Here is a 24337-nt window from a genome sequence, read left to right as displayed (position 1 = left end):
TTAATAAGTGTGTATTTCCGAACTTAGGATGCAGTCCCAACTGCTCTTTTACTCCTCTAGTGTCGAATTTGTTCTGACCCCTTTAAGGCTGTTGTGCTTGTTTTGAGGCCTTGACAAAGTGATGTGTAGGGATCACCCTGGAATTGTTAGCCTGGTCTCTCGGCCACCTTGCTGCTGTCTGGTAAAACAGACTATCTTCTCAGTCTTATAGGTGCACTAATCCAGACACGTTGCTGCACTAATTTCCTGCAGACTCTAGAGTCAGCAGAGGGGAAGTCCAAGAAAATAGCGCAGGACTTACAGAATTGGCACAACATACCAGAACCATAGCGAGAGAGTTAATGGCACTTGCGAGGGGGTTTTGTCAGATACCGTTGTGGCTCCTGTTTCTTTGATGGGTCTTTTTAAGACCTTCTTGCGAGCGTTGTGTTGGGGGCGGGTAGTAGTTGGCTTCAGCGTGTCCATTTCACTGGAGTTGAGATGGGATCACATCTTGTTTCTCGCTGTGGCAAAAGCGGGAAGTGATGGATTTTGGGATATGGGGCAAGGAGTCAGCAGCCTACCCAAACATGTAGGGCCTGTGTGCTCTACATACCATCACTTGATATGCGGCGGTCTTGTGCCTGATAGTGTTGTTTGCCTCTTTTTGCAGAGCCTTGGCTTGGTGGACAAGAACAACAACCCCCTCAGCCATGCTATGTACAACATGACTTCACTCCGGGAGCTTGGTGAGAACCAGAGGAAACCCTGCCACATCAAAGTCCCCGAAGCAACCCTGCGCAAGATTGAGAACTATCTGAATCACGTAAGGCTTGCTCAGCCGTCTGAGAACCACATTTGACTATCTCATTTAGCTTCAGGAATTGTATGTGGGCCGAGAGCTTCATGTCAAAACATTGAGGGAATTCATAACTTGATAGTTCACCACAAAAACTGATCAGTCTCTGATGATCTTCGGGGCAGGGAGACCCTTTCTGAGCGGTGGGCCCTCTCAGTGTTCGTCTGTGACATTTGCCCGCATCATTTGGCTTTTGAGATGTTATGAGTGCAGCTTTGGCTGGCTTATAGCCTCCTTTGTAGGTTTACAAATGCTGCCTCGTGCGGGTGTTGGTTCCATCAAACCGTGGCTGTGCCTCATAGCTTTACAAGGAGGAGGTGCTAGCACTTGCACGTTTCCCTTGGGAGTGCCTGTCACAGTGGTGGGTGCAGGTCCCCAGGCACCTGGTGGTGCTTTCACCCAGGAGATCCCTCTTCCTGGTGGACCAGTGGTGAGCAGACACCCATGGGAGCTGAAGCAGTGCTGAGATAGGGTTCCTTAGGAGCATTCACTGCCAAAGCAGGAGTTAGTGCTAAGATGAGGTTGAGCAGAGCTCAAGTACAAATGTTTGTATCTTGTTGAAGTCAGTGAAAATAATGCCCGTGTTTGGAAGTTGGCAAGTCACTGATGCAGTGCTCCTGGGCTTGACAGTAAAGATCTCGGGTGATCTTTACGGTATCTTGCAGATACTGTAAAGTAGTAAACATCGTAAAAAGCCAAGACTGTGCCTAAGACAGCAGCTGCTTCTGAATGACCTGCTGTAAGTGGATGAACTAAGGGCTAGAGAAGTTAGAAAAACAGCAGCATCTTTAAGGAGCTTCTGTGATCATGAGCCGTCACACCATGCATGAACCACTTGGGTTTGCAACTCTGAATAAGGCTGAATCCAGAAATACTGATTTGTAGCTGAACTTGTAATCCTGCAAACATCTGGGCTGATGCTTTGATTTGTGTTCTAGACAATTCCTGACCTATTGTTGCTTCTTTTAGTTCTTCCTGTGGGATGTGGGACTTCTGTTTTTTCTTTTGCCAAGATAGAATGTTTCTGGCTGAGCTGAACGCTTACATTTTGTGCGAGTTACATGGCTGGGCTTCCTGAGGGAGAGAAGGGTGGTGGTGTAACTTGATAGTTCCCAAAAGTTGTCTTTGAGGGGCCATTGCATCGCTTGCATGCAGTGTAGCCACTGACTTGGAGAGCTTAAATTACTGTTCTGTGCCTGTCAGTTCAGGCATCAGCGCTAATACCTCTCTTAAAATAGGGGACGCAATGAGGAAAATGCAGGGAGCTGCCCAAGTTAATTCTCACTTTAAATAACCTCAATTCGGAGTATAAATGGCCGGGTTACCTGAAATCTGAAGAGACTTTGGCAGAGCGTCATGGTCACTGCAAAGCCAGCCTGGCTAAGTCTGTTCCAGGCACTTTTTCTTTCTGTCCTTCTCTGGACTGGTACTAATCTTTCTGTCCCTGCCAACTTTCTCCACTTCTCCCAGTATCCAGTGGATATCAGGGAATCCAGGCCCCGGATTGCTGATGACATGATGAACCTGAGCAAGGAATCTGGTGCGATAAGTGATGCAATCACGGGGAAGACATATATACCCATGTTGGAAGCTGAGGAAGTGCGCCTTAGCCAGAATCTCCTGGCCCTTTGGAAAAGGAGAGGATCCTCATGGCAGGAGAGCCACCCACTGCCAGTAGATCCTCACAAGGACACCATCCTATCAGCCATCGAGCAGAACCCTGTAGTGGTAATAGCAGGAGACACAGGCTGTGGGAAAACCACGAGGATCCCTCAGCTCCTGCTGGAACACTACATCCTGGAGGGCCGTGGCGCCCGCTGCAACGTAGTGATCACCCAGCCAAGGAGAATTAGTGCCATCTCGGTTGCCCAGCGCGTGGCACAGGAGTTGGGTCCCAACATGAGGAAGAATGTGGGCTATCAGGTGCGGCTGGAGAGCAAGCCACCTGCCAGGGGAGGAGCCCTGCTCTTCTGCACCGTGGGCATCCTGCTGCGAAAGCTGCAGGGGAACCCCAGCCTGGAAGGTGTCAGCCACGTCGTGGTTGACGAGGTCCACGAGCGAGACGTCAACACGGATTTCCTGCTTATCCTGCTGAAAGGCATCCAGAAGCTCAACCCTGACTTGCGCCTGGTCTTAATGAGTGCCACAGGAGACAATCAGCGTTTCTCGCATTACTTTGGGGATTGCCCTGTGGTTAAAGTGCCGGGTTTCATGTACCCGGTGAAGGAATACTATCTGGAGGAGATCTTGGCCAAACTGGGCCGGCACCGACACCGGCACTATGAGATCAAGGTAGGTGTGCCGCATGGTGGTGAAGCTGTTTCCCTTGGACGAGGCACTGACTTCTGGCATATCAGCAGGGGAGAGTTTGGGCCTGGAACTGGTCCCTCTTTCCTGTGGTTGTTGGACAGTGTTTGCTTAGCTTTAATTCTGCGTCAGCCACTCTGAGGGAAAGTCAGTTTAGCAGAATCCCGGAGTATTTTGATTAAATTATGGTCCAACACCAGGATGGTTGTGGCTTACAGCAGTCTCTTACCTAAGGGGTTACCGTCCTGCATGACTGAATTCCCTGATGGCTGCTTTTTGCAACTAGTCGTATGTTCCTCTGGAAAACGCCCTTCAGATGTGTACTCTCTGCTGTGGCTACTCTTATTCAGTTGGTCGTGGAGTCACAGAGTTGTTGGCATTGGCCAGGACATCTAGACATTTTCTAGTCCAGCCTGCTGGACCAGAAGCTGACAGCCCATTTCTCCAGCCTGTAGAGGTCCCTCCCTGTGGCTGAGCAACCATCTGGTGTATCAGCCACTTCTCCCACTTTTGAATCATCAGCAAACTTGCTGAGGGTGTCCCGTTGCCTTCAGGGCAATGTTTCTGTTGTGGCTGGGATTTTGACTTGCACTTTTTAAGCTGGCCTGATAGGTGTGTTGCAAATTACTGAGAGATAAAGAAGCTGCTGCTCTGTGCCTGGTGGATTTGAAGTCCCAGGTGCATATGGCACCGTTTTGTCACCCAAAATTTCATGTTGATTTTTGTTACTTGTTTGGTGCTGTTCAGTAGAGGTACACAAATCTCAGCTCCCAAGTCTGGAGAAGGGGGAAGGGACTGTGTATTCTCATTTCGCAGCAGAGGAAACTGGCAGCAGTTGTGACCAGAGCAGGTTCCAGATGGAGCCCAAACCAGGCTCCTGAGGTTCCTGGCTCCTGGTCCTGGGGAGGCCGTCCAAGTACAGGCATTTGCTCTCTTCAGAAGATGCTCTGGGAGGCTGTGTGCCTTTCTGCTGTCTGCTAGATTGCCGCTCATTTATCTGTGTGTGTCCCCTGTTTTTTCCAGCAATCAGATGATGAATGTGTCCTTGATCTTGATCTGATCACTGACCTCGTACTCCAGATTGACGCCCATGGTGAACCAGGTAGGTTCTGCCTCGCCCCCTTGCTCTTTCCTTTTGCTGGGGGTGAAAAAAGAGTGAACCCTGCAGAGCCCAGACCCTTTGCAGAGAAAATGTGATGCTGAGCTGGCTTCTGCAAGGCCACCTTGAATTCCTGTTGAACTGAGTGGTCTGGAGCAGTGGGGCATGAGCTAATTCTGAGTCTTTGTCTAAAACAACATCTGAGTCCTCAGTGTGTCGGTCTTAGTGTCCTGAGATACAGCTGTTCCTGGGCTGAAGGGCAAGACTTGTCTGTGCTGCAGCATTTGCAACCTTGTGCTGCACAACTTAGTATTGGAGCCCCATCCCTGTTAAATGTCTTTGCCTGGGAGATGGTGTTTTTGTGAAGAAGGCAGGACTCTCAGATGACTTCTGAGCTTTAAGTGTTTTAAAGCCTAGTAGAAAGTATTCACTCTCAAAGTACGGGTAACCTGGTTTCTTTCTGTCGTTAAAACCGTGCCCTAATGAGCTCACAGAAGCAGATACGGCATAGCAGGTACGAAGTCTAGACAAATGTTCCCTTGGGTCTGACTTCCCATAATGGCTGTATCTGTCATTTGTTCACGATCAGGATGATGCAGGTTTCCTTGGAGATCAGCTGGCAGGGGGCATCACAGACCAGGGCCCTGCTTTTCTTTGGGTTTCTTGAGCTAAAGGTTGCTGTGAGCTTGGGGAAATAACGGGTGTCCCTTCTGTGCAGCAGATGCAGTTTCTGTGTCTCCAGCTGGGGAAAAATGCTTGGATTTCTAGGTCACTCGTTCTTAACTCTTGCTCTGTTTCAGGTGGGATCCTGTGCTTCCTCCCTGGTTGGCAGGAGATCAAAGGAGTGCAGCAGCGCCTGCTAGAGATGCTTGGATCTCAGAACAGCCGGTACCTCGTCTTGCCAGGTGAGATGGCCAGGCCAGAGCTTTTCTCCCCAGGGTTCCGGAGAATGGTTAGGCCACTTGACTCGATGAGCCCCTTCGGCTCTTGCACTCCGATACAGAGCAAGTTTGTATGCTCTGGTGTACGTACCTGTTGTGTAATTGTGCGTGTTAAGCACAAATAACTCCTCCTAGCAGAGGCCATCCAAACCTGTATGTGATCAAAGGAACTGGCTTCCTGTTTGCCTCCAGCAGTTCAGAATTAGGCGAGGAGGAAACTGCTAAATTCTGCATTGCTGTAGCTCCATGCTGAGCCTACATAGAAAAGATCTTCAAGACCTGTTTTGTGGGATGGAGGTGTACTCTGCAGCTCAGCTTTGATTAGTGAATTTAACATTCTCTATCCCAGGAGGGAGATTTATAACAAAAGTCAGTATTACTCTGCAAGGCTGTAATATTTCTGGGGTTTGTTTGTTTGTTTGGGTTTTTTTTTTATTTTTATTTTTTTTTCTTAAGTCTTCCCTATTCCATGTCAAATAAGGCCAGCCAGGAGCACGATTTTGAGCAGTTCAGTTGCGAATAAATGCAGGTGTTCTTTTGTGAAAACTACATGTTCTTGTGCTCCCCTGCTGTTCTGTGCAGTTGCTAGGAATTTCTCCGCATCACTGATCTGTAATAGGGCAAATACGTGATAAAAAAAAGAGTTACAGGCCCTTGCTGATAACCATTTTTGACCAAGTGAAGCCAAATGACAATGAGGATACCCCATTCCCCTGCCTCGGAGGCCTTTTGAAAAGGGGGAGCTGCAGAACTGGGCTGTGGGAGGGAGTGAGGCTTCTGCTTGGGGTCCAGGGATGTTCTGGTGATGCCATTAGCCTCGCTGGGACAGGAGGTAACCAGAGCTCCTGCTGATGTTGATCCGTATGTTGAAGCAACTGAAATAAGGCCTTCCTTAATGATGTGCGGAAGATTTTTGCTGAGGTCTGGCTGGCAGGAAACAGCTGACAATAACTATCAGTATTGCGAGAGGTGTCCCCATCCCTGTCCCCTGTTTCTAGAAGTGGGAGGTGATGGTGAAAGAGGGCTGAGAATCTCTGCCCACCTTGGCCTTGTACTGCAACGCAGCTCAGCAGGGCAGGACTGACTGTTTTTCACCTCCTAGTGCACTCCAACATCCCCATGATGGACCAGCAAAACATCTTCCAGCGACCTCCACCTGGTGTCAGGAAGATCGTCCTGGCCACCAACATCGCTGAGACCTCCATCACCATCAATGACATTGTCCACGTGGTGGACAGTGGCACGCACAAGGAGGAACGCTACGATCTAAAGACCAAGGTACTGACGCTTTCTCACCTCTAAGTGCGTTTGAGACGTACTGGAGCTAACGGATGTTTTCAGAGCAACATTTGAGATGCCATTAACGGGATGATAGAGCTGCTTCCCGTTTTGGCCCTTGGGGCATTGTCGCTGTGTCCCTGTTTGGGGACAGTGTTTGACTCATCTTTCGGAGAGTGTTTGCCTTTACTAAGCTCCCTGCCAGGCTCCCCATCAACGTCTGAACAAGTGAAATTCTGGTGTCTTTGAAGAAATGGAAGGCAAATCCTGCTCCCGTCCCATCTCTCTGTCACACCTTCTAACATCTGTAGCTTTTCCATTTGCTTTCTGCCTTTTCCTGTGATTTCATCATAAACTGCTCTTGTTTGAAGCTATCTAGACCACAGTGCCGTAGCTTGTTAGTCAACTTTAAGGGTTTACGCTGCTCTCAGGCCATCTTTCTGGGGGTGTTGGGCCCTGCGAAGGCTCTTGTGCATACGCTTTCATAAGAGCGTGAAGGCAGCTGTGCCGCTGTTGGGAGAAGGGATTCTGGCTACGCACTGCTGCCCCTTCCCCTCCCTCTGCTAGAACACCTTATAGGGTCGGGTGGCGATTCACACCTTGGCACAGTTCTAGTTTAAAACCAACCCAGTTTCAACCCAGTTCGTCTCAATGCAGACCCTGCAGTGCCTGCGCTGGCATGCAGCCGGGCTTGCCTGGAGGAGGCAGGGAACACGCTCTGCTGGCAGCTCCCAGCAGGGCAGCGTGGTGTGGAGCCAAGGCAGGTGTCCAGCAGGTGGCATCAGGGTCTCATCCACGCACTGAGCAGCTCAGACCTTCACGCTGCTGCCTGCTGGAGACCAGCATTGCAAGATGTAGGAGAGTGGGAAAAGCTTCCCTTGCCCTTTAGCAGCGTGGTTGAACAGTCGTGAGGTGTCTGTGGACTGGATGGGAGGCTGCATTTAAACGGGACGGAGAGCCATGACAGCGCCTAATCCTTCTGCTCCTAGGTGTCCTGCCTGGAAACGGTGTGGGTGTCCAAGTCAAATGTGGTGCAGAGGCGAGGGCGTGCTGGCCGCTGTCAGTCGGGATTTGCCTATCACCTCTTCCCTCGCAGCCGCCTGGACAAGATGCCGACTTACCAGGTTCCAGAGATCCTACGCACCCCACTGGAGAACCTGGTGGTTCAGGCCAAGATCCACATGCCGGAGAAAACAGTAAGCACAGTGCACGCCCGCAAGACTGCAGCCGACTGAGCCAGCGGGGTGCAGCCTGCCTAGTGCCAGTTCCAGAGATGCGATTTGACCACGAGCACGAGTAGGAAAAAACCCAAGAAGCTGATGACTTGAGTTCTTGCTTTCCTAAGCGCAGTGCTGGCTAGGGGAGTTAAGAGCAGGAAACGTATAGATTACTTAGATTACGGAGTACGTCTAAAACACTCTGCGAGAATGGAGAGGGCTGAGCTCATATCCCTGCAGGCAAACAGAGAGGGAACTGTGGTGCAGTCTGGGGCAGGGCAGGGGGCTCCCCAGGGCTCTCCCACACTCCTGTATGGGAAACATGCCCTTTTTTTTTTTTTTTTCCCCTCTTTTCTTAACTTTTCCCTTCCCCCTGCTGTTTTACAGGCAGTTGAATTTCTCTCCAAGGCTCTGGACAGCCCTGACATCAAAGCCGTGGATGAAGCAGTGATCTTGCTGCAGGAGATCGGTGAGCTAACACTGCATTCTGGTGTGGGCGTGATGGAAACGCGTTTGCTGTCTAAACATGGGAAGTGGGAGTTGGCACAGGATCCTGTGGGACAGACTGGGCAGGATTGTCCCTAGATAGGGATGGCGGCTGATAGGGACTTCCCAAACCACACATGTTGTGGCGATATCTTACTTCTCACGCTGCTTTGCTCAAGAAGTGGGGAGAATTTCCCAAGGTTTAAAAAACAAAAGGGGAGGAGGAATGACAGAGAAAGAAGGTAAGTTGTGATGTGGAGTTCATAGCTGGGGTCTTGTGGATTGTCAGCTGGCTGTTAAGCCTTTTTTTTCGGCCTCAGCTCAGTTCAGCCTGGGAGGTTCTGGGCGCTTACGGCAGGCACCTCTGTTGTGTGCCTCTTCTGGAGGTCACACCAAGTCTTCCAAGCCTGGTAGGCGGGTTCTCCTGGCAGTTCCCTGAAGCCACCGGCCACCACTTTGGCCCTGTTTGGCACTAATGGATGCGCCCTTGCGGGCGGCTCTGTTGCAGGTGTGCTGGACCAGCGAGAAGCCCTCACCACTTTAGGCAAACGCCTTGCCCAGATCTCCACAGATCCTCGGCTGGCAAAGGCCATCGTCTTGGCGTCCATCTACCGTTGCCTCCACCCTCTGCTTGTCATCGTTTCTTGCCTCACCCGGGACCCCTTCAGCAGCAGCCTGCAAAACCGCGCAGAGGTGGACAAGGTGAGGAGCCCGTCCTGGAGGAAGGTAGAAAGCAGGTAGGGAAAGGGCTGTAGCTCCGCTGACGTGTGTGTCTCTCCCAGGCCAAGGCTGTCCTGAGCCGGGAGAGCGGGAGCGACCACCTCGCGTTTGTCAGAGCCGTGGCAGGCTGGGAGGAGGTGCTGAGACGCAGAGACAGCCGTGCCAGGGATAACTACCTGCAGGATTATTACCTGTACGGCCCCAGCCTTCGCTTCATCAATGGTGAGTCCCAGAGGCCTGATTGTCCCCTCTGTCCCCTGAAAAGGCTGGAGCACTGGTGGAGAACGTGGTGCAGAAATGGGGTAGACTGGGCAGGTGACAGCTGGAGTGGGCGCAGGTTCTGGTTGTGGCACTTGTGAGGGCAGGTGTAGCCCTGGGTGACGGGGAGGCCACAGGCGCAGGACAGGTCTCCTGTCCTAGTGCCAAGGCTGGGCCTCCAAGGCCGGAGCTGGCGTAGCCCCACTGAGGTTATTTCATTCACGGTGAGGCGAAGGAGAGGGTGACTCTCATTCCCTGGGGCTGTCTCCTCCCTGTAGGCCTTGTCAAGCAGTTCTCTGAGAACCTCTACGAAGCCTTCCTGGTGTCGTCCCCATCTGATTGTACCATGCCTTCGTCTGTATGTAACCAGTACAGTGAAGAGGAAGAACTGGTCAAGGGAGTCCTCATGGCTGGGCTCTACCCCAACCTCATCCAGGTACTGTCTCCTGCTCCGCCATCGCTCTCCTGGGCTTGTTGGTCACTGGGGTAGCACAGGGAAGCGTTGAGGTGCCAGAGATGCTTGTCATCTCTTGGGACCGTGTGTCCTAGGCTGGCTGCCTGCTCGTGCTTCTGCTCCAGTGCTGTCCCTGGATCCTTCCTTCTGAGATGTGGCCCCCCCCCCAACCTGCACAGGTCCATGCTTGGGTTCTTGTAGCTTGGTCTGGGAGCCATCAAGGTGGCGTCTTCCTCCTGTTTGCTGCCCCTTGCATGGCGTTTGGTGCCTGCCTGGTCGGTCACCCCCATGTATGTGCTCCGCTGACACAGCAGAGCTGCTGGAAGTGGAGGAAGATACCTACCCCTACACACGCATAGCGGGGATGGTTGCGGGGAAAGCCGGGCTGGCTGCCTGTGGGCAGTGCCTGCTGGTTGGGCAGGTGTTGGAGAGGCTCTTCTCGTTCCAGGTGAGACAAGGCAAAGTGACCCGTCAAGGGAAGTTCAAACCCAACAGCTACGCGTATCGGACAAAGGCTGGCACCGTTCTGCTCCACAAGTCAACAATCAACAGGTGGGTGACGTGTCTGCGTCTGCGACCGTGGGAGGGTGGGGACCCCGCACCACGCTCTGCCACCGACACGCATGCCAGAACCGGAGTACGACCCGTCTCTGCCCGTGGTTGACGAAGCTGTTCCCCTGTGCAGGGAGGCGTCCAAGCTGTACAGCCGCTGGCTAACGTACTTCATGGCGGTGAAGTCCAACGGCGGGGTATTTGTGCGGGACTCCTCCCAGGTCCACCCGCTGGCCGTGCTGCTCATGACCGACACGGATATCCATGTCCGAGGTGAGTGGTGCTGCAGGGCTGACGCGTCCACCTGCACATCCTCCTGTGCCCGACACCCCAGGCACCCCGCTCCTACAGCCCGACCGCAGTCGAGGAGCTGCAAGGTGACCCCCCGATCTCTGCTCCGGGCAGCTCTGCTTCTCCCTTGGCCAACTGTCTTCCCCTGCTTTCCAACCCTCTTACTTTGGACTGGGGGCGTTGCTGTAACGGGGCCACAGAGGCGACGATTTGTGAGCTGTTCCCAGCTGTAACTCTCCAGGGAGACAGGGCAACCCAGCCGCAGGCAGGCTGAGCCAAGCGGGCTAGTGCCGGGAGGCTCATCCCTGCGCAACGAGGAGTCGGGCTGGTGTTCAGCCGTGGCGGGTGTGCAGGGAGGAGCGAGCCCTTCTCCCCGGGGACGTGTTCCTTTAGCTCGTGGGGTTTTGGCAGTGCTGCAGTTGGGCTCAAGCCCTCGAGCTCAGACGGGCTGCGCAATCCCACCTCCCTGTGGGAAACAGTGGGACGACGCCAGTGAGATGGGTCCCAGCACTCCCTGGCTCTTGTGGGACATGTTTGGCCCAGTTGAGTCGTGACTCTGGGCTAAAATGAGCGTGGGGAGGAGCGAGCGGCCAGCGCAGGCCGGAACCGCTCAGCGCCGTTCCTGCTTCTCACCACCTCTCTTCTTCCCACCAAGATGATGGCTGGCGAGCAACAGTCTCCCTGACAGACAGTGACCTCCTGGTGCTGGAGGGAGACTCCTACACCATCCGCCTCCTGCGTGATTTCCGTGTGTCGCTCTCCAAGATGGTGGAGACGTGCCTGTGCTATGAGATGGCGGCCATCCCTGGGGACCTGCACCACCAGCACAGCCAGCTGCTCGACATCCTGGTGGATCTGCTCAAAGGCCCTCCCGGCAGCTTTGGCGCTTAGGCGGAGCTGGAGGATTGTGTGGGGACTTGTAATTTGTATAAAGATGTTCACAAATGTTTATTTAAATAAAGTTCTATTTATCCCTTGTGAAGTCATCTCTCTCCATCCTAGAAGATTAATGTTGTCTGAATCTCCTGCTGTCGGCTCCGTGCATGGTCACCGCGTAGGAAGAACCAGCGCAGTAACCGCCTGGAATGGACTGGGAGCGTCGATGGACCCCGACGCGGCCTTTGTGGGCACCCACCTCCTCCGCTCTCGACAGCGTCGGTCCCTGAACTGGAAGGCGAGGACGCGGCTGCTGCGGACCCTCCTCTGCCCCATCCCCACGGGGCTGGGCTGGACGGAGCAGCTCCGGTGCCGGAGCTCCTCCCGGCTCAAGAGGAGGACGGATGTCTCGGCTTGCGGCTGTGCCTGCTCCGGGGACCGGCGCCGGGCAGCAGAGCGTGGATCCAGCAGCTCCCGTGCAGGGTGGTGACCGTCGTCATCGTCATCTTCGCTCGTCGGAGGGGAGGAAGCCCCGAAGGCGCCGGACGGAGGTGACATTCCACGCGGCATCTCCGAGCCTCACGGCGGGGCCCTGCCACCCCACAGCGCGAGCGCAGTCGTGGCGTTGAGTGTGAGATGTGACTTGTCGTTCCTAACCTGCCTGTACTTTTTGTCCTCTTGCGTTCTTAATTTTTATTATTTTTTTTAATTATTTCTTGTTCTCCCTACGTCAAGGAGGCCGGATCCCTGTAACTTGTGCAACACAGGACGTGATTGTAGATGCCAGTCTGCCTGTGAGCGCTGTCTCCTGCGGGAAGCCAGGAGCATAGGCACAAAATTCTTTGTTTTCTATGAACAGGGACCATATTTCTGTGGAAGGAGGATTGTGACAGGCACAGCATTAAATGAGAAACCTGGAGTTTAATCCCAGCTTTGCCTTGGATTCCCTGTCAAATGAAGACAGTGACCTACCTCACAGGGCTGTTGTGAGGCTTCGTTAATGTTCGTTACGCGCGTGAGCCCTCGGGCTGGACAGTGCGGGAGAGTTCAAGTCCTTCACACTCGGTCGGCGGGCGCTGGGGGGCAGTTGTGCCCCCTCCTGGGGCTGGAAGCGTCGGGGCGGGGGGGCTGCGAAGGGAGGGGAGGAGCGGCCGCTGCTTTCCCCGGCAGCTCGGCGAAAGGCAGTGGCGGGGCCTTGGCATCATTTGTTTTTATTCACCGTTTTCTTATGCTCTTTGTACCTGGAAGCGATGCGAGGTGTGACCGCGCCAGCCGGGCCCCCGCTCCCCGGGGAGATGGAGGGGGCAGAAATCCCTGGGCTGAGCGCGTTTCTGCGGAGGGGAGCGAGGGCCAAGGGCTTCCAGCCCTGAGGAGCCCCCAGGGGTCCCTTCCTCGGGGCCGCCCTTCGCCTCTCCCCCTTGTTCTCTCCTACGATTTAATTTACTCGTCATGGGCTTTAATTAAAGGCGCTGTGGGTCTGTCATCGGAGCCGAGGGCTGTGGGGGAGCCCCACGGCTCCCAGGGGCTGTGGGCGAAAAGCACAAGGGCAGGTGTCGGGGCAGGGGGGGCCAGTGGCCAACTCCAGCAGCGGGGCCGGGGCTGGGGGGGGCGTTTCTGGTCTCCCTGAGCCCTCGCCATCCCCCGGCCTGTGTTCGCTCAAAACTTTTCATCTTCATTTCACTTGCTTGAGGTTGTCACTATTATTTGACCAGTGTTTGTTTCTTTTGGCCTGTATAATGGGCAGTATGGGTTTCCCTTCCAGCAGGTTTAAAAAAAAGAAAAAAGAAAAAAAAAAAAAAAAAAAAAGGAAAAAGACAAAAAAAAAAAAAGACTAAGCTATTGTCTAAATGGTTCAGAACTAGTGTGATATTGGGATACTTCAGTGGCTGTTATGTGATACTGGATCTTTTTACAACATAGATTAAAGACAATAAAAAGGGATAGAGTAGTAACTGCCTCTCTCCTCTTCCTTCTTTGGCGTTTTTTCCTACTTTTTGTTTTTTAAAGAGCTGCTGCTTTTCGTGCTGCTTCCCCCGGGCTGGGCGCAGCAGGGGAGCGATGTTCTGTGAGACACCGCCTCTCCCCCGGGCCCCCCCAAATCCGGGGGGCTCTGACCCCCCGTGTGTGTCCGAGCTGCTGCAGGGGAGACCGCAGCCCCCTTCCTCGGGGGGCTGGCGCTGAGGGGGGACGTGCAGTGACAGCGGAGCGGTGGCAGCTCTGCAGGAAGGACCCACAGTGGGTGAAAGCCTTCAGGAGCCCCAGGGGAGCTGGAGCGTCCTGGGGGGGTGGGTCACAGACACCCCCTGGTCTTTCGGGTGCTGCTGCTGCCCAGGGCCCTGCGGCAGCGGCGGGTTCGGGGGCAGGGCCGGGGGAGCAGGGTGGGAGCTGCTGCTGCCGCGGGCGCAGGGATGGGGGGGCAGCGGCCGGGGGTCGTCACCCCGTCGGGGGCAGGGCCGGGGGCTCTGGGGCCACATCCAGCCTTGGTGCGGAGCCTGGGCCGAGGTACAAACCCCTTATTAGAGCGCACAGGGGGGCAACTTCTCCCAGGTGTTGGTGGCCCCTCGCAGCCCCCCTTTAGCCACAGTGGCGGAGCGGAGCCAGGCTTGGCCCCTGCTCGAGGAGGAACCAGGAGGGATGGGCGGATGGATGAATTCCCCCAGGATTATCCGTGCAGGGGCGGATGGATGAATTCCCCCAGGATTATCCGTGCAGGGGCGGATGGATGAATTCCCCCAGTGCAAACAGGGTGTTCCTGGGGCTCTGCAGCCACCGGGGGCTGGCGTTGGCCATGGGAGGTGGTGGCCAGTGGCCAACAGACCCCATTCCCCACCCCCGGCCCTGAGCCCAGGCTGGAGGAGCAAAGTTGGGATGGGGGAATGTTCCAGTGGCTGAAGGCATCAGAGACCCTTCTCCGCGCTTCACCCCGTCCCCGTGCCCTCCTCTGCCACCAGCAGGACATCAGGTGTCCCCAACTGTGCCACCACCCGCCCTGTCCCACCTTCCCGCCCCACCCCCCGCCCCGCCAACAAACTCAGGCCCAAGCTGCGGGGAAACATCTAGAAGCTTTATTTCAACCCTTTTACAATAGTCAGAATCACAACATCGAGTCAGGAAATGTTGCGGAGGAGGCGACAGTCCGACAGCCCCTCGCGGGGCCGGGGGGGAGGGAGACAGAAAGGCAGAAGCAAATCGGGCCGAATTCACCCCGGGCAGGAGGGGCTCTGCCCCGGCCCCCCCCCCAGCCCACAGAGCTTTGTCTCAGCCTTACACCCATGCACTGACGCCCCCCCCCGTCCCCAGCCCCCTCCTCCCCATGGCACAGGTACAGCCCGGCCGCCCACCCCCCACGCAGTGGCTGCACCCCCTCCTCGAGCGGCCGGGAGCCCCATGACACAAAATAATAATAATAATAATAATACATCACATTTAGAGAACACTTTTAACCACCGCTCACTCCCTCCCCACGGCTGGGGGGGTGTGAGCAGCATCGGCCCCCCACCTCGCAGATGGGGAAACTGAGGCAGGGAAGTGACGTGACTTCCCGAGACCACTGAGGGGGCCAAGGCTCAGCCCTGCTGCGGCCTGCGCCCTCCCTGCCAGCCCCCACTGTCCCCGTGGGCATGTCCCCCCCCCCCAACTCTCTCGCTACTGGTTGTACCTACGTTACGGGGTAAGGGAAGCTGCAGGCAATGCTGGGCGCCGGGGTGGGAGAAGCAGAGGGGCGCACCACGACGAGTCTCGTGTCTGATCCCGCTCCAGACACCAGCTGGTGGCCAGCGAGACTCACCGAGGGGGGGGATTCGGAAGGCAAACTCTTACTCGAGCTGGGCTTGAGGTGCCGAGGAGGAGGGAGAGACGGAGCCCACTTTCCGCTGCTGCCTCCCGTAGCAGTTTTTCCACCCAACCCGCCGACTGCCCCGCACCAGGAGGGGGGTTTTTTTGGGTGACATTTGTCCCAAGCCCGGGGGCTGCTGGCCTCCCGACAGCTGTGGCGGCAGGGACAGCCCTGCCCAGCCACGAGGGGCTCGGTCAGTCCCTCCTTCCACGTGCCGGGAGGACGCAGGAGCCCCGTCACCCCCAAAGACGTCACCGCCATCAAGCCCCTGCTGCGTTCCAAGAAAACTAGAAATTCTGCCTAAACGACACAAACACAGGAGGGTCCCACAGGCCCCCCCCGTCCGTCTCACACACCGACACTACGCGGGGGACAACAGCGAGGGTCAGCGTAGGAAAAAAAAAAACCCAACTACATTCAGTTTGTGGCCAGGACCCCGAGCCCAGGGGAGGCGGGTGCCGGGGGCAGCAGGAACGCGTCCGCCGCTGCCGGCCTCCTGCTCCCGTGGCCTCCGGCCCCCGCGCTGCGTTACTCAAACGTACTTTGTTTAACAGTATAAAAAGCCCCAAAAGCCCCAAAGTTACTGTATGTGCCACTGATACGCAGGGAGACGCCAGGCTCCAGCAGACGGGACGGCAGCGGAGCAGCCCTGGGCAGCACCCACAGCCAGGGAGGGACCGAGCGCGCCCCCCCACAGCCCGTCCTGCCCCACCGCAGCCCCCACGGCTGCTTCCTGCAGCTCAGACACCTCCAAACCTCACCCCTGACAACCAGCTCTGGCGGGGGGGGGAACAAAAAAAAAAATAATCTCTTTGCCGAGCATCTCCCTGAGGCTGCTGCCCACACACCAGCTCTCTGTGCCCCATCCGGCGGGACCGAGACCACCCCCCCCAACCCCCAGCGCCCCACTTCTCCCCACGCTGCCTCCCCCGGCGCAGAGTCACCCCGCGCGCAGCTGCCGAGGAAGCAAGACCCACGCGCGGCACCTCAGGACAGGACCGTGTACATTCGCGTTGCATCTAATTGGGAGCACAACTCTCCTTTTTTTCTGTTTTCTGAGAGAATTTGCTACCTCTGCCCCCCTGGAACACGCCAACGGCGAACACGGCTCCGTCCCCTGCTCGGCCCGGCCCCGCGGGCGCTCAGCCACCAGCAGCTTCTCCACAGCCTTCATTAAAGGTCTCGGCACTAACGAGCTCACTCCCACCTCTCCAGATGGGAAACAGAAGTCGTTCTCACCACGCGCGCCTCCCTTCCCAGGCTAGCAAATATGTACAGCCGCTTCCTTAAAACAAAACAACATTAAAAAAAATAAAATACTAAAGCTGTATTAAAACTGAAGCTGTCCTAGAAAAACCACACCGAACTAGTGTCTCTGGATTTAGTTCGTCAGCTAAACACAGGCACGAGGAGTGTTGGAGAAGTGGCACAGAAGCGGGGGCCGGTCGGTGGGTGTCGGGCTGGGACGCTTTGATCCCGGTCAGAGACAGGCCCAAATCGCGCCGCAGCCAAAAAAACGCCTCACCCGGGACCACCGAGCAGCCAAAACACTGGATAAAAGCAGCGCGGGGCGGGGGGAGAAGGTGGCCTTGCTGCCCTTTGGCAGGGCATTAGCCTTTCGCTTGCTTTATTATTATTATTTTTTTTAATTTTTTTTCTTTTTTTGCAATCTCAGAAGATAAAGTGCAACGTTGCCACTCGCCTTCCTCCTGCGGCACCTGAAGGGAGCCCGGTGGCCGGCTGCCTCCCCGCGCCCGGGCATCGCACCCCCGCGGAGGAGCCGCGGGAGGAAGGTGACGGATGGGCTTCCACCTCCTCTCTGGTTCTCCGCGACACCGTCGGCCCTTCCTCCAGCCCGCGGCTGCTCCTGGGCCACTTCCCCGCTCCTCTGCCCAGCCGGCGAGCCTGGAGCCCGGCTCCATCCTGCTGCCCATGAGGATTCGCCCTCAGGGAGCCGGGCTCCGCGCACCCCGGCATCCTCTGGCCAGTCCCTGCCGGGAGCAGATCCAGGTTGTGGTCGGGGGGGTGGGAAACCCAGCCCCGGCCCCCTCCTGCGGCGGGGCTCGGCCTGCGCCCCTCCAGCTCCCTCACCTCCGAACTTCCCCTCGATTCAAGTGTTGGAAATAATAATGGAAAAAAAAAAAAAAACAAAAAAAAAAAACAAAACGCGAAACAAACCCCAAACCACACAACCAAACCCCGAGCTCGACAAGATCTCGCTGGTGTTTAGAATTTAGCGGTGAGAGAAAGGAGGGAGCGGCAGCGAAGGGGCAGTGATATATACCGGAGGGCGACATGCAGGCGAAGGGGTGGCGGGAGGCGGCAGCCGCAGGGAGCGGCTGCGGGGTCTCCGAGCGTGGGGACACAGCTCCGCTCGTCACGAAGGAGGTTCCCAACCCCAGCCCGGAGCCGGCATCGGCGGCCGCTTTGCTCTCCCCGGAGAGCCACCCGGGGCGTTAGTGCTGGGCTAGTCCAGGGCTGGCCTTGGCAAGCGCAACACCAGGGCAGGGAGCCACCGGCGCGGGCGCGTGCCCCGGTCTGGGGTTAGAGGGATGGGGCAGGAGAGGTGAGGAGGAGGAGGAGAAGGAGAAGGAGGAGGAGGAGGAGGAGGAGGATGAGGAGGAGGAAGGAAAGCAGTGGGAGGTTGCTGGGGTATATATAACCGCCCCTTTCAGGTGCAAATCTGCATTGCTTATTTAAATTTTGCATTCAGAGAAAAAAGAAAAAAAATAAAAAAAGCACTTATGAAACTAGCAGACGACTTTGATGCAAACTAGTACATTTTAATGCCATTTTTATTAGAAATCATGCAAACTTTAATATAAAAAATACAAGTGCAATAAGAATCTTTTGTGTGTAAATACAGATTCCGGGTTATCGTGTCATTGTCGGCTTCCCAAAGAAATATTCCCCCAAGCCAGAGAAGCCGCAGGCTTCCCTCCGTCCCCTCCTTCAGCTCCCCGCTCAGCGCCCGCCGGCTTCACTTCACTTTGATCCCAGCCTTTTGTTATTCCACCTTTTTTTTTTTTTTTTTTTTTCTTTTTTTGCTTTAAATTAGTTTGACAACCAAGAACGCCTTTTTTTTTTTTTTTTAATTTATTTACATTTCATTTCTTTAGTGTCATTTGCAACACGAAACGGAGGAGCTCACGCCTCAAAGAGGAGGTTAAAAAGAAAAAAAAAAAAAAAAAAACCAAGAAAAACCCCCAAAATAAGAATAATTCTCCTTCCTTAGTCAAGAGCTGCAGCTCCCCGGCACCGGAGCCCGGCTCCCCCGCCCCGGCCGGGGGCTCTGCCCGTCCTCGTCCCCCGCCTCACGCCTGTCCCCCGCCTCACCGGCCTCACTCGAGCCTGACGATGGGGTCACCCCCAGCCATCGGCCTCTTAAAAACGCCGCGCACGCACGCACGCACGCACGCACGCCACAGACCTGCTTTAGCCTCGGAACTCGGGGCCTGCGTCCAACCTGCAACTCCGCCGCGAAAGCAGCCTCCTGCCCTTCCTCCAGGCCTCCCGCCCCCGCCGGGAAGAGAGAAATCCCAGGGCTTTGGCTGTGCAAGTGAATAAATAAACCGTCTTTGCCTTGCTAACGCGCAGAACGTCCTAGGCATCCTCCGGGGCTGGCGGTTTTGGCCTTACAGGAGGGTTTGTTTTGTTTTGTTGTTTCGTTTTTATTTTTTTTTTTCCTCAAACGAGCATCGATTCAACGCGTCTCGTTGCAGAGTCAACCACAGGCTTCATCTGACCTCTCACAGCACCTTTGCCTTTCACACATTCTTGTGCCTTTCATCTCAGACATGGCTTAAATCCCATGAATTTGCTCCATCGTTTTAAAATATTTAACAAAAAAAAAAAAAGAAGAAGAAGAAGAAGAAGAAGAAAGAGAACAAAACAACAACAAAGAAGTTACAACTGCTGGATATGTCAATAAGAAGCCAGCACTGCAGCAGCGGTTAATGTCTCTAACTCTCCTACGGTCAGGGAAAGGTGGAAAGAGAAAAGGAAACTTAGCGGGGGGTTCGTAGCACGATAAATCATCAACACAGCGTCACGAAGAATAAAAGGTTAAAGTCAACAGTTAAAACAGCCTAACGTGTGTGTATAATATATATCATCATCAAACAGGATCAGCAGAAACTGAAGCGGCAAGGAGGAAAAGGTTGGGTGGTTTGGTTTTTTTTTTTTTTTCTTTCAAAAAAAAAAAAAAAAAAAAAAAAAAAAGATAGATAGATAATAGCTAGATCACAGCTTATCCCTATCAACTCTGGCCTGGCTTCAGCCACCAGCAGCGCAGCCGCGCTCCGGCCCGGCCGCCCGGGCTCGGGGACACGGCCTGGAAGCCACTAGACACCCGTCCCCGCCACACGACACTAACGCTGACCCTAGCGTCCCCCTCCCGAAAAGCCAAAGGGACACGGCAGGAGAGGGAGGGAAGCCCTTTCCGGCCAAGAAGGGACCACCGGAGCCCAGCCCGCGCGGGCAGGGGGAGCCTCCAGGCTGCGTGGAGGAGCCAGCGCGGCCGAACGGGACGCGGAGCCCTGCTAAAACGCTGTCCCCTTCCCATCTAAAGCCAGACGGCGGGTTAAGAGAGCCAAGCTGCGTTACTCTGCGGGGGGGAAAGGCGGGAGACGGGGCCGGGGGGGGTCACAAGCCTTGCTGGGAAAGCGCCGCAAGGGGAGCTGGCTGTTGCAGCGGTGACAAGGAGGCGACTGAGCCCAGGCTGTCGCTGACGGATGTGCTACGCCAGGGGGAAGTGCTGCTGGAAAGGTTGGGGGGTTTGGAGACGACGATTTCCGCTCCGTGGTCCGTTCGAGCCTTGGCCTTCTCACGGAACGTCAGCTTGTGGGATTCAATCTGCAGCGACACAAGGGCAGGTGAGAAGGGGAAGGGCAGGAGGAGGAGAGAGGAGGAGAGAGGGGGATGGAAGACGATACCATAATGTCATCATTAGATGCCTGGAAAATAAAAGGCAATTTTCTGAATTAAAAAAAATAGGTAAAACCAAAAACCGCCCCGCCCCTACAAGACACGGCTACAAACGGTTCAAGGTTGGGGTTACAGCGGTGGGACCAGTGCCCGGGGGCGGCTGCTCTGCCCTGCTGCAGTGCTCTCCCCTCCCGCCCGGCCCGGTGCGCGGAGAGAAGCCGCAGGCACTTACTTGTTTCTTGTATCTGAGTCTCGAAGCTTTGAATTTCCCTTTGGTCGCCCCCGCTCAGGGAGGTGGGCGCTGCCGGCCCTACGCCATTCTCCCGCATCTCACTGCCTGCCTGGGCTGCTGTCACCTCTCCGTTCTGAGGGGCCGGGAGCTGCCCGGGCTCCGCGCTCCCCTCAGCCTACAGTGAGACAACGGGGTGGGGAGGACGACAGGGACACGTCAATAGAAGATGGCAGGGGGGTGATGTGCGGGTTCCCGGAGCCCCCTCCGCCCTCCCCGGCTGCCGAGACACACGCGGGGGGACGAGGCGGCGGGACGGGGGGTGTTTGGAAGCGGGGAGCAGCCCCTCCGCTCCCCGGGAAGCCGCCGTCCTGACCGTCCCCGCAGAGCCCATTGCTCCTCCGAGCGCAGGCGCTGTGTCCCCAGACACACGCCCGGAGCGCCCTGGTGACAGAGGACGGCCGAGGCGAAGGCAGGCCGAGGACTAAAGCAGAGCGCTACGGGGTCAGAAGCCAGGAGGTGGTTCGGGCGCATCGCAGCGGAGCAGGCTCCGTTATTTGGGGACGTATTTCTATATACCGCACCCAAACGACACGCAGCGGATCCCAAAACAGAAAGGCCAAGCCCGCACAAAGGACCTGATGCTGCACTACGATCTGGAAGCGTGGGGTTTAGAGAAGACCATCCTGGTCTGTTCTGGTGATCCCACCTGGAGTCACCAACTTCTACCAGCCTTGGAGAAGAGCAAAGTCCTACTGCCGCTGGAGAAGGGACTAATACGCTGGTGGGCGGCTGCTGGGAGTGACGCAGAGCTGCTCGGAAAGACACTCAGACACCACCAACAGCACGGCAAGCAGAGAAGATGCCACGTTGGACCAGCCCAGCTCCGGGAAGGAGCAACTCATCCAGCCGGGACATGCCCTTGCTGCCACGTTCAGCGGGGAGGAGGTGGCACGTCCAGTCCAAAGCAGCTCTGCTCTGCCCCCACGCCCTTGCCCCGCACAGTCCAATCCGTGGGGAATCAGGCTCCAGGCTCTTCTCAAGACTAAGCCACCCCTCTCTCCCTGCAGCCTGGGTAGCAATGAGAGACGGCCATGGACCTGCGCACTCGACAAACAGCAAAACCTCCCGGGGCCTTCCTTCTGGGGTCCCAGTTCCCACCCACGAACTGCCAGCAACGCCGACAGCCGGGTGCTTCTGCAGGAACTCCGAGGACGCGGATGATTCCCGCAGCTCCGTGAGAGCCGCAGAGGGTGGGCCTCTAAGCGCCACCTGCTCCGACGGCAGCGTTGGCTGGGATCGGTGGGAAGCAACAGGGAAACGGTTTGGTGTCTGTATTGGAAGGCTGAATGTTAGAGCCCAAAAAAATACTGGATGAGAGTGTCATCCACAGAGAGTCTTCGCACCCACGGAGACGGAGGGGAAATATTAAAAAGATCAGGCTAATTCTGAACAGGTGAGATTTTAGAACTTCAACAAAAACCCCTGGTTACCAGCAAATAGCACCGGTTTATGGACTAGACGCTCCAGTAAACCGGAACAGCCAGGCACCGTTACGGAAAGCTCCCTGTCCCTCCCGACACAACCGGCAGCTTCTCTCGGTCCTTTCAGCTTCCCGCCGAGCCCCGATTTGCCAGGCTCAAGTTTACATAAAGGCCCGGAGACCGGAGAGTCCTGATGCGTCCCCAGCAAATACTCTGGCAGTCACCCCTTGCCTGGTTTTACCGGGGATGATGAAGAACATCCTAAACATACTCGTGAATTCTGCTGCGTGATCCGCTCTTTGGGACCGGGATTATTGCTTTCAAATTCACACGGCGTTGAACACAATAGCTCAACCCGGCCGAACTCCAAACCCTTCCCCAACACAAAAGCGCTCAAACAAAACAACGCTGGGCCAAGCAAGGGAGCTCAGTGTTTAGAAGGGGGTTTCTTCTCCTCCGTCTGTCTGTCCCGCTGGCGGCAAAGTCCTAATTTTAACAGTTATGATGCCGGAGCGCAGGACTGTTTTCTCCCCTTGCGGGGCTACCGGCCAATTCAAAAGCGGCGGTGTCTCGCGTAGCGACTCCCTAAACATAATCCCCAGCACCGCTCTCATCGTTTCGTGGCGTGATGGGTCGTGCCCACACGTCCATCACTCGATGGGTCAAGCGGGGGTGATTTCCCTCCCCTCGGCGCAGACGTCGCGTTGCCGGAGCGAGACCTGCAATTTGCAGAGCCGAGGCTGGGGGCAGTGGATGTTCTCGTGGGGAGCAGCGCTGAATCACAGCGATGAGAGAGCAAAACCCTTCCTTATCCTCGCACAAAGGGCCTTTGGGCTGGGCTGCAGAACAGGTTACGGGCTGAAAACTGCTCCCAAGAGCTGCAAGGTGCCGTCTCCCAGCACGGAGCACCTTGCTCTCACCAGCTTTACTGGGGGTTAAAAAAAAAACCAACCCCAAACAGGGAGAAAGGGCCAGAGGCAGCTTCTCTGATGGGCGCATCGCTTACAGAGTGATCCCTGCTCTCGGATGCCGAGAGGAAGGATGCGGACGGGCAGCGCGAGCCCTGAGTAACACCTAGCAGGGAGCACGTTCAGGCAGGGCACACGGAGCTCGGCTCCTTTTCAACTCCTGCTTACTCCTGGGGTTGCCAACAGAGGCCACAGAAATAGGCAGATGGCTAGAAAAGGCTGGGGGTGGAGGAGCTGCACTACGTCAACAGCAGGACAAGGAGAAGAACCAAACTTAAACCCTACCCTGACGCGCCAGAGCTTGCTGCACCCACCTTCACGGTTCCTCCTGCTGGCGAGTGTCCCACGTTGTCCAGAGAACCCACTTTGGCTTGGGCCTTCTCCTTGAAGTTCAGCTTCTGGTTCTCAATTTTGACATCTCCTCCCCCTAGAACAAGATTCCGTAGGGGTGAGTTTATTAATGCCTCGGGAACAGTCCCACCTGGGGTCTGTCCCCTCCCCACCCCCACCCATGAACCGCTGGGGACCCAGTGTTCTTTGGAGGAGGGACGTGACCAAGTCTCTCTCCAGTTTCAAAACTGGCAAGCTCAAAGCTGGTGGTTTCCACCTGCGCTGGCCAAGCAAGACTGGAAGGAGGCAGGGCTGCACGGCAAAGCCCTGGAGGTGCCTTCAGGTGGGGAACAGGCCACACGTCCGGACAGCCAGGCTGGAAGACACCCTCCTGCTGACCGCCTCGCTAGATCTGCTCACGAATCCCAGAGCTGTGACGTGCCAGTTCCACCCGATCCCACACTGGTGGGTTTCCAATGGTTAACGCCAGCATCCCACTCCTATCCGCGTCCCCTGCCAAGGTCTCCGCCAGCTCAGCCCATCTGCGTAGTCGTCGGTGCTGGGACACCTTCTGCTCCTTTTCGTTAAGTGCCTTCCTTTGCTCATTATCCATTCCCATTCCCACTCCCACTCCGTCACTGGCAGCCGTAGGACTGACATCCCCTCCCTGACACACAGACCCTCGTGTCACTGCCTGGACACGCGTAGGGACTGGATGGATACTTCAGGTTCAGGAGAACACTATTTCTAGCAAGGTTTTTCTAGATTTAGCATACTGCAGTTCCCATTAATAAATAAGACTGTACGTGCAGTCCCTATTCCAGCAGGTTTTTTCTCAAAAAAACCCTGATTTAAGTATTGCTAAGCCCAACTTTGCTTCCCAGTGAAATACTCCGTCCTCAGCGCTTTGGAAGCTTGGCACGGCCAATGATGGAAGCCAATTGATTTGGTCTAACAGAAACCTGTTACAACATCTGACGAGATAATTCTGGATGGATTATTCTGCTTTAATCAGGCCTGGACAAGAGCAGTTATTGTCGCTCAGAGTTTGTTATTAGAGAGCACTGAATAAACGGAGGTCATGTTTGTGGCACCACGTTCGCAAAGCGGGAGCGGGTTTGGAGGCACCGAACCGTGGTGCTCGGTGTGTAAGGTTGAACTGCTTTCAACCCAACAGGCTGGCAGCAAGGGTGCAGGAAAGTCCCAGGAGCAGACAAAGACAAGCTTGTGGTACTGGGTTTTCAGCTG

At 55.7% G+C, this 24337-nt stretch overlaps 2 protein-coding genes across 14 annotated transcripts in view; one reads left to right on the top strand and one right to left on the bottom strand.

The window, feature by feature from the left end:
* The window catches only part of DHX30 (DExH-box helicase 30), a 34956-nt gene extending 21715 nt beyond the window's left edge, over nt 1-13241 (top strand). For 2 of the 3 annotated variants that reach the window (XM_063324189.1, XM_063324187.1), the window contains 13 exons: nt 653-805; nt 2309-3130; nt 4169-4247; nt 5045-5149; nt 6288-6463; nt 7453-7659; nt 8068-8149; nt 8675-8868; nt 8949-9108; nt 9423-9580; nt 10047-10150; nt 10284-10423; nt 11097-13241. In XM_063324189.1, the coding sequence (XP_063180259.1) occupies nt 653-805; nt 2309-3130; nt 4169-4247; nt 5045-5149; nt 6288-6463; nt 7453-7659; nt 8068-8149; nt 8675-8868; nt 8949-9108; nt 9423-9580; nt 10047-10150; nt 10284-10423; nt 11097-11332 (2616 nt within the window). In that variant the 3' untranslated portion in view covers nt 11333-13241. The remainder of the gene's footprint in view (nt 1-652; nt 806-2308; nt 3131-4168; nt 4248-5044; nt 5150-6287; nt 6464-7452; nt 7660-8067; nt 8150-8674; nt 8869-8948; nt 9109-9422; nt 9581-10046; nt 10151-10283; nt 10424-11096) is intronic. The other variant, XM_063324188.1, reaches the window with a different exon arrangement.
* Nucleotides 13242-14366: 1125 nt separating this feature from the next.
* MAP4 (microtubule associated protein 4) overlaps nt 14367-24337 on the bottom strand; it is a 174710-nt gene continuing 164739 nt past the window's right edge. For 9 of the 11 annotated variants that reach the window (XM_063324175.1, XM_063324182.1, XM_063324184.1 and 6 more), the window contains 2 exons: nt 23074-23186; nt 14367-20006 (listed from right to left, as the gene is read on the bottom strand). In XM_063324175.1, the coding sequence (XP_063180245.1) occupies nt 19797-20006; nt 23074-23186 (323 nt within the window). In that variant the 3' untranslated portion in view covers nt 14367-19796. Of the gene's footprint in view, nt 20108-20310; nt 20486-23073; nt 23187-24337 lie in introns of all 11 variants that reach the window. The other 2 variants (XM_063324181.1, XM_063324180.1) reach the window with 2 other exon arrangements.

The sequence above is a fragment of the Chroicocephalus ridibundus genome, chromosome 2, assembly GCF_963924245.1.
Source record: "Chroicocephalus ridibundus chromosome 2, bChrRid1.1, whole genome shotgun sequence".
Classification (NCBI taxonomy): Eukaryota; Metazoa; Chordata; class Aves; order Charadriiformes; family Laridae; genus Chroicocephalus; species Chroicocephalus ridibundus.
The sequence above is the reverse complement of the archived record's forward strand: the minus strand, read 5'-3'. Positions and strand labels throughout refer to the sequence as shown.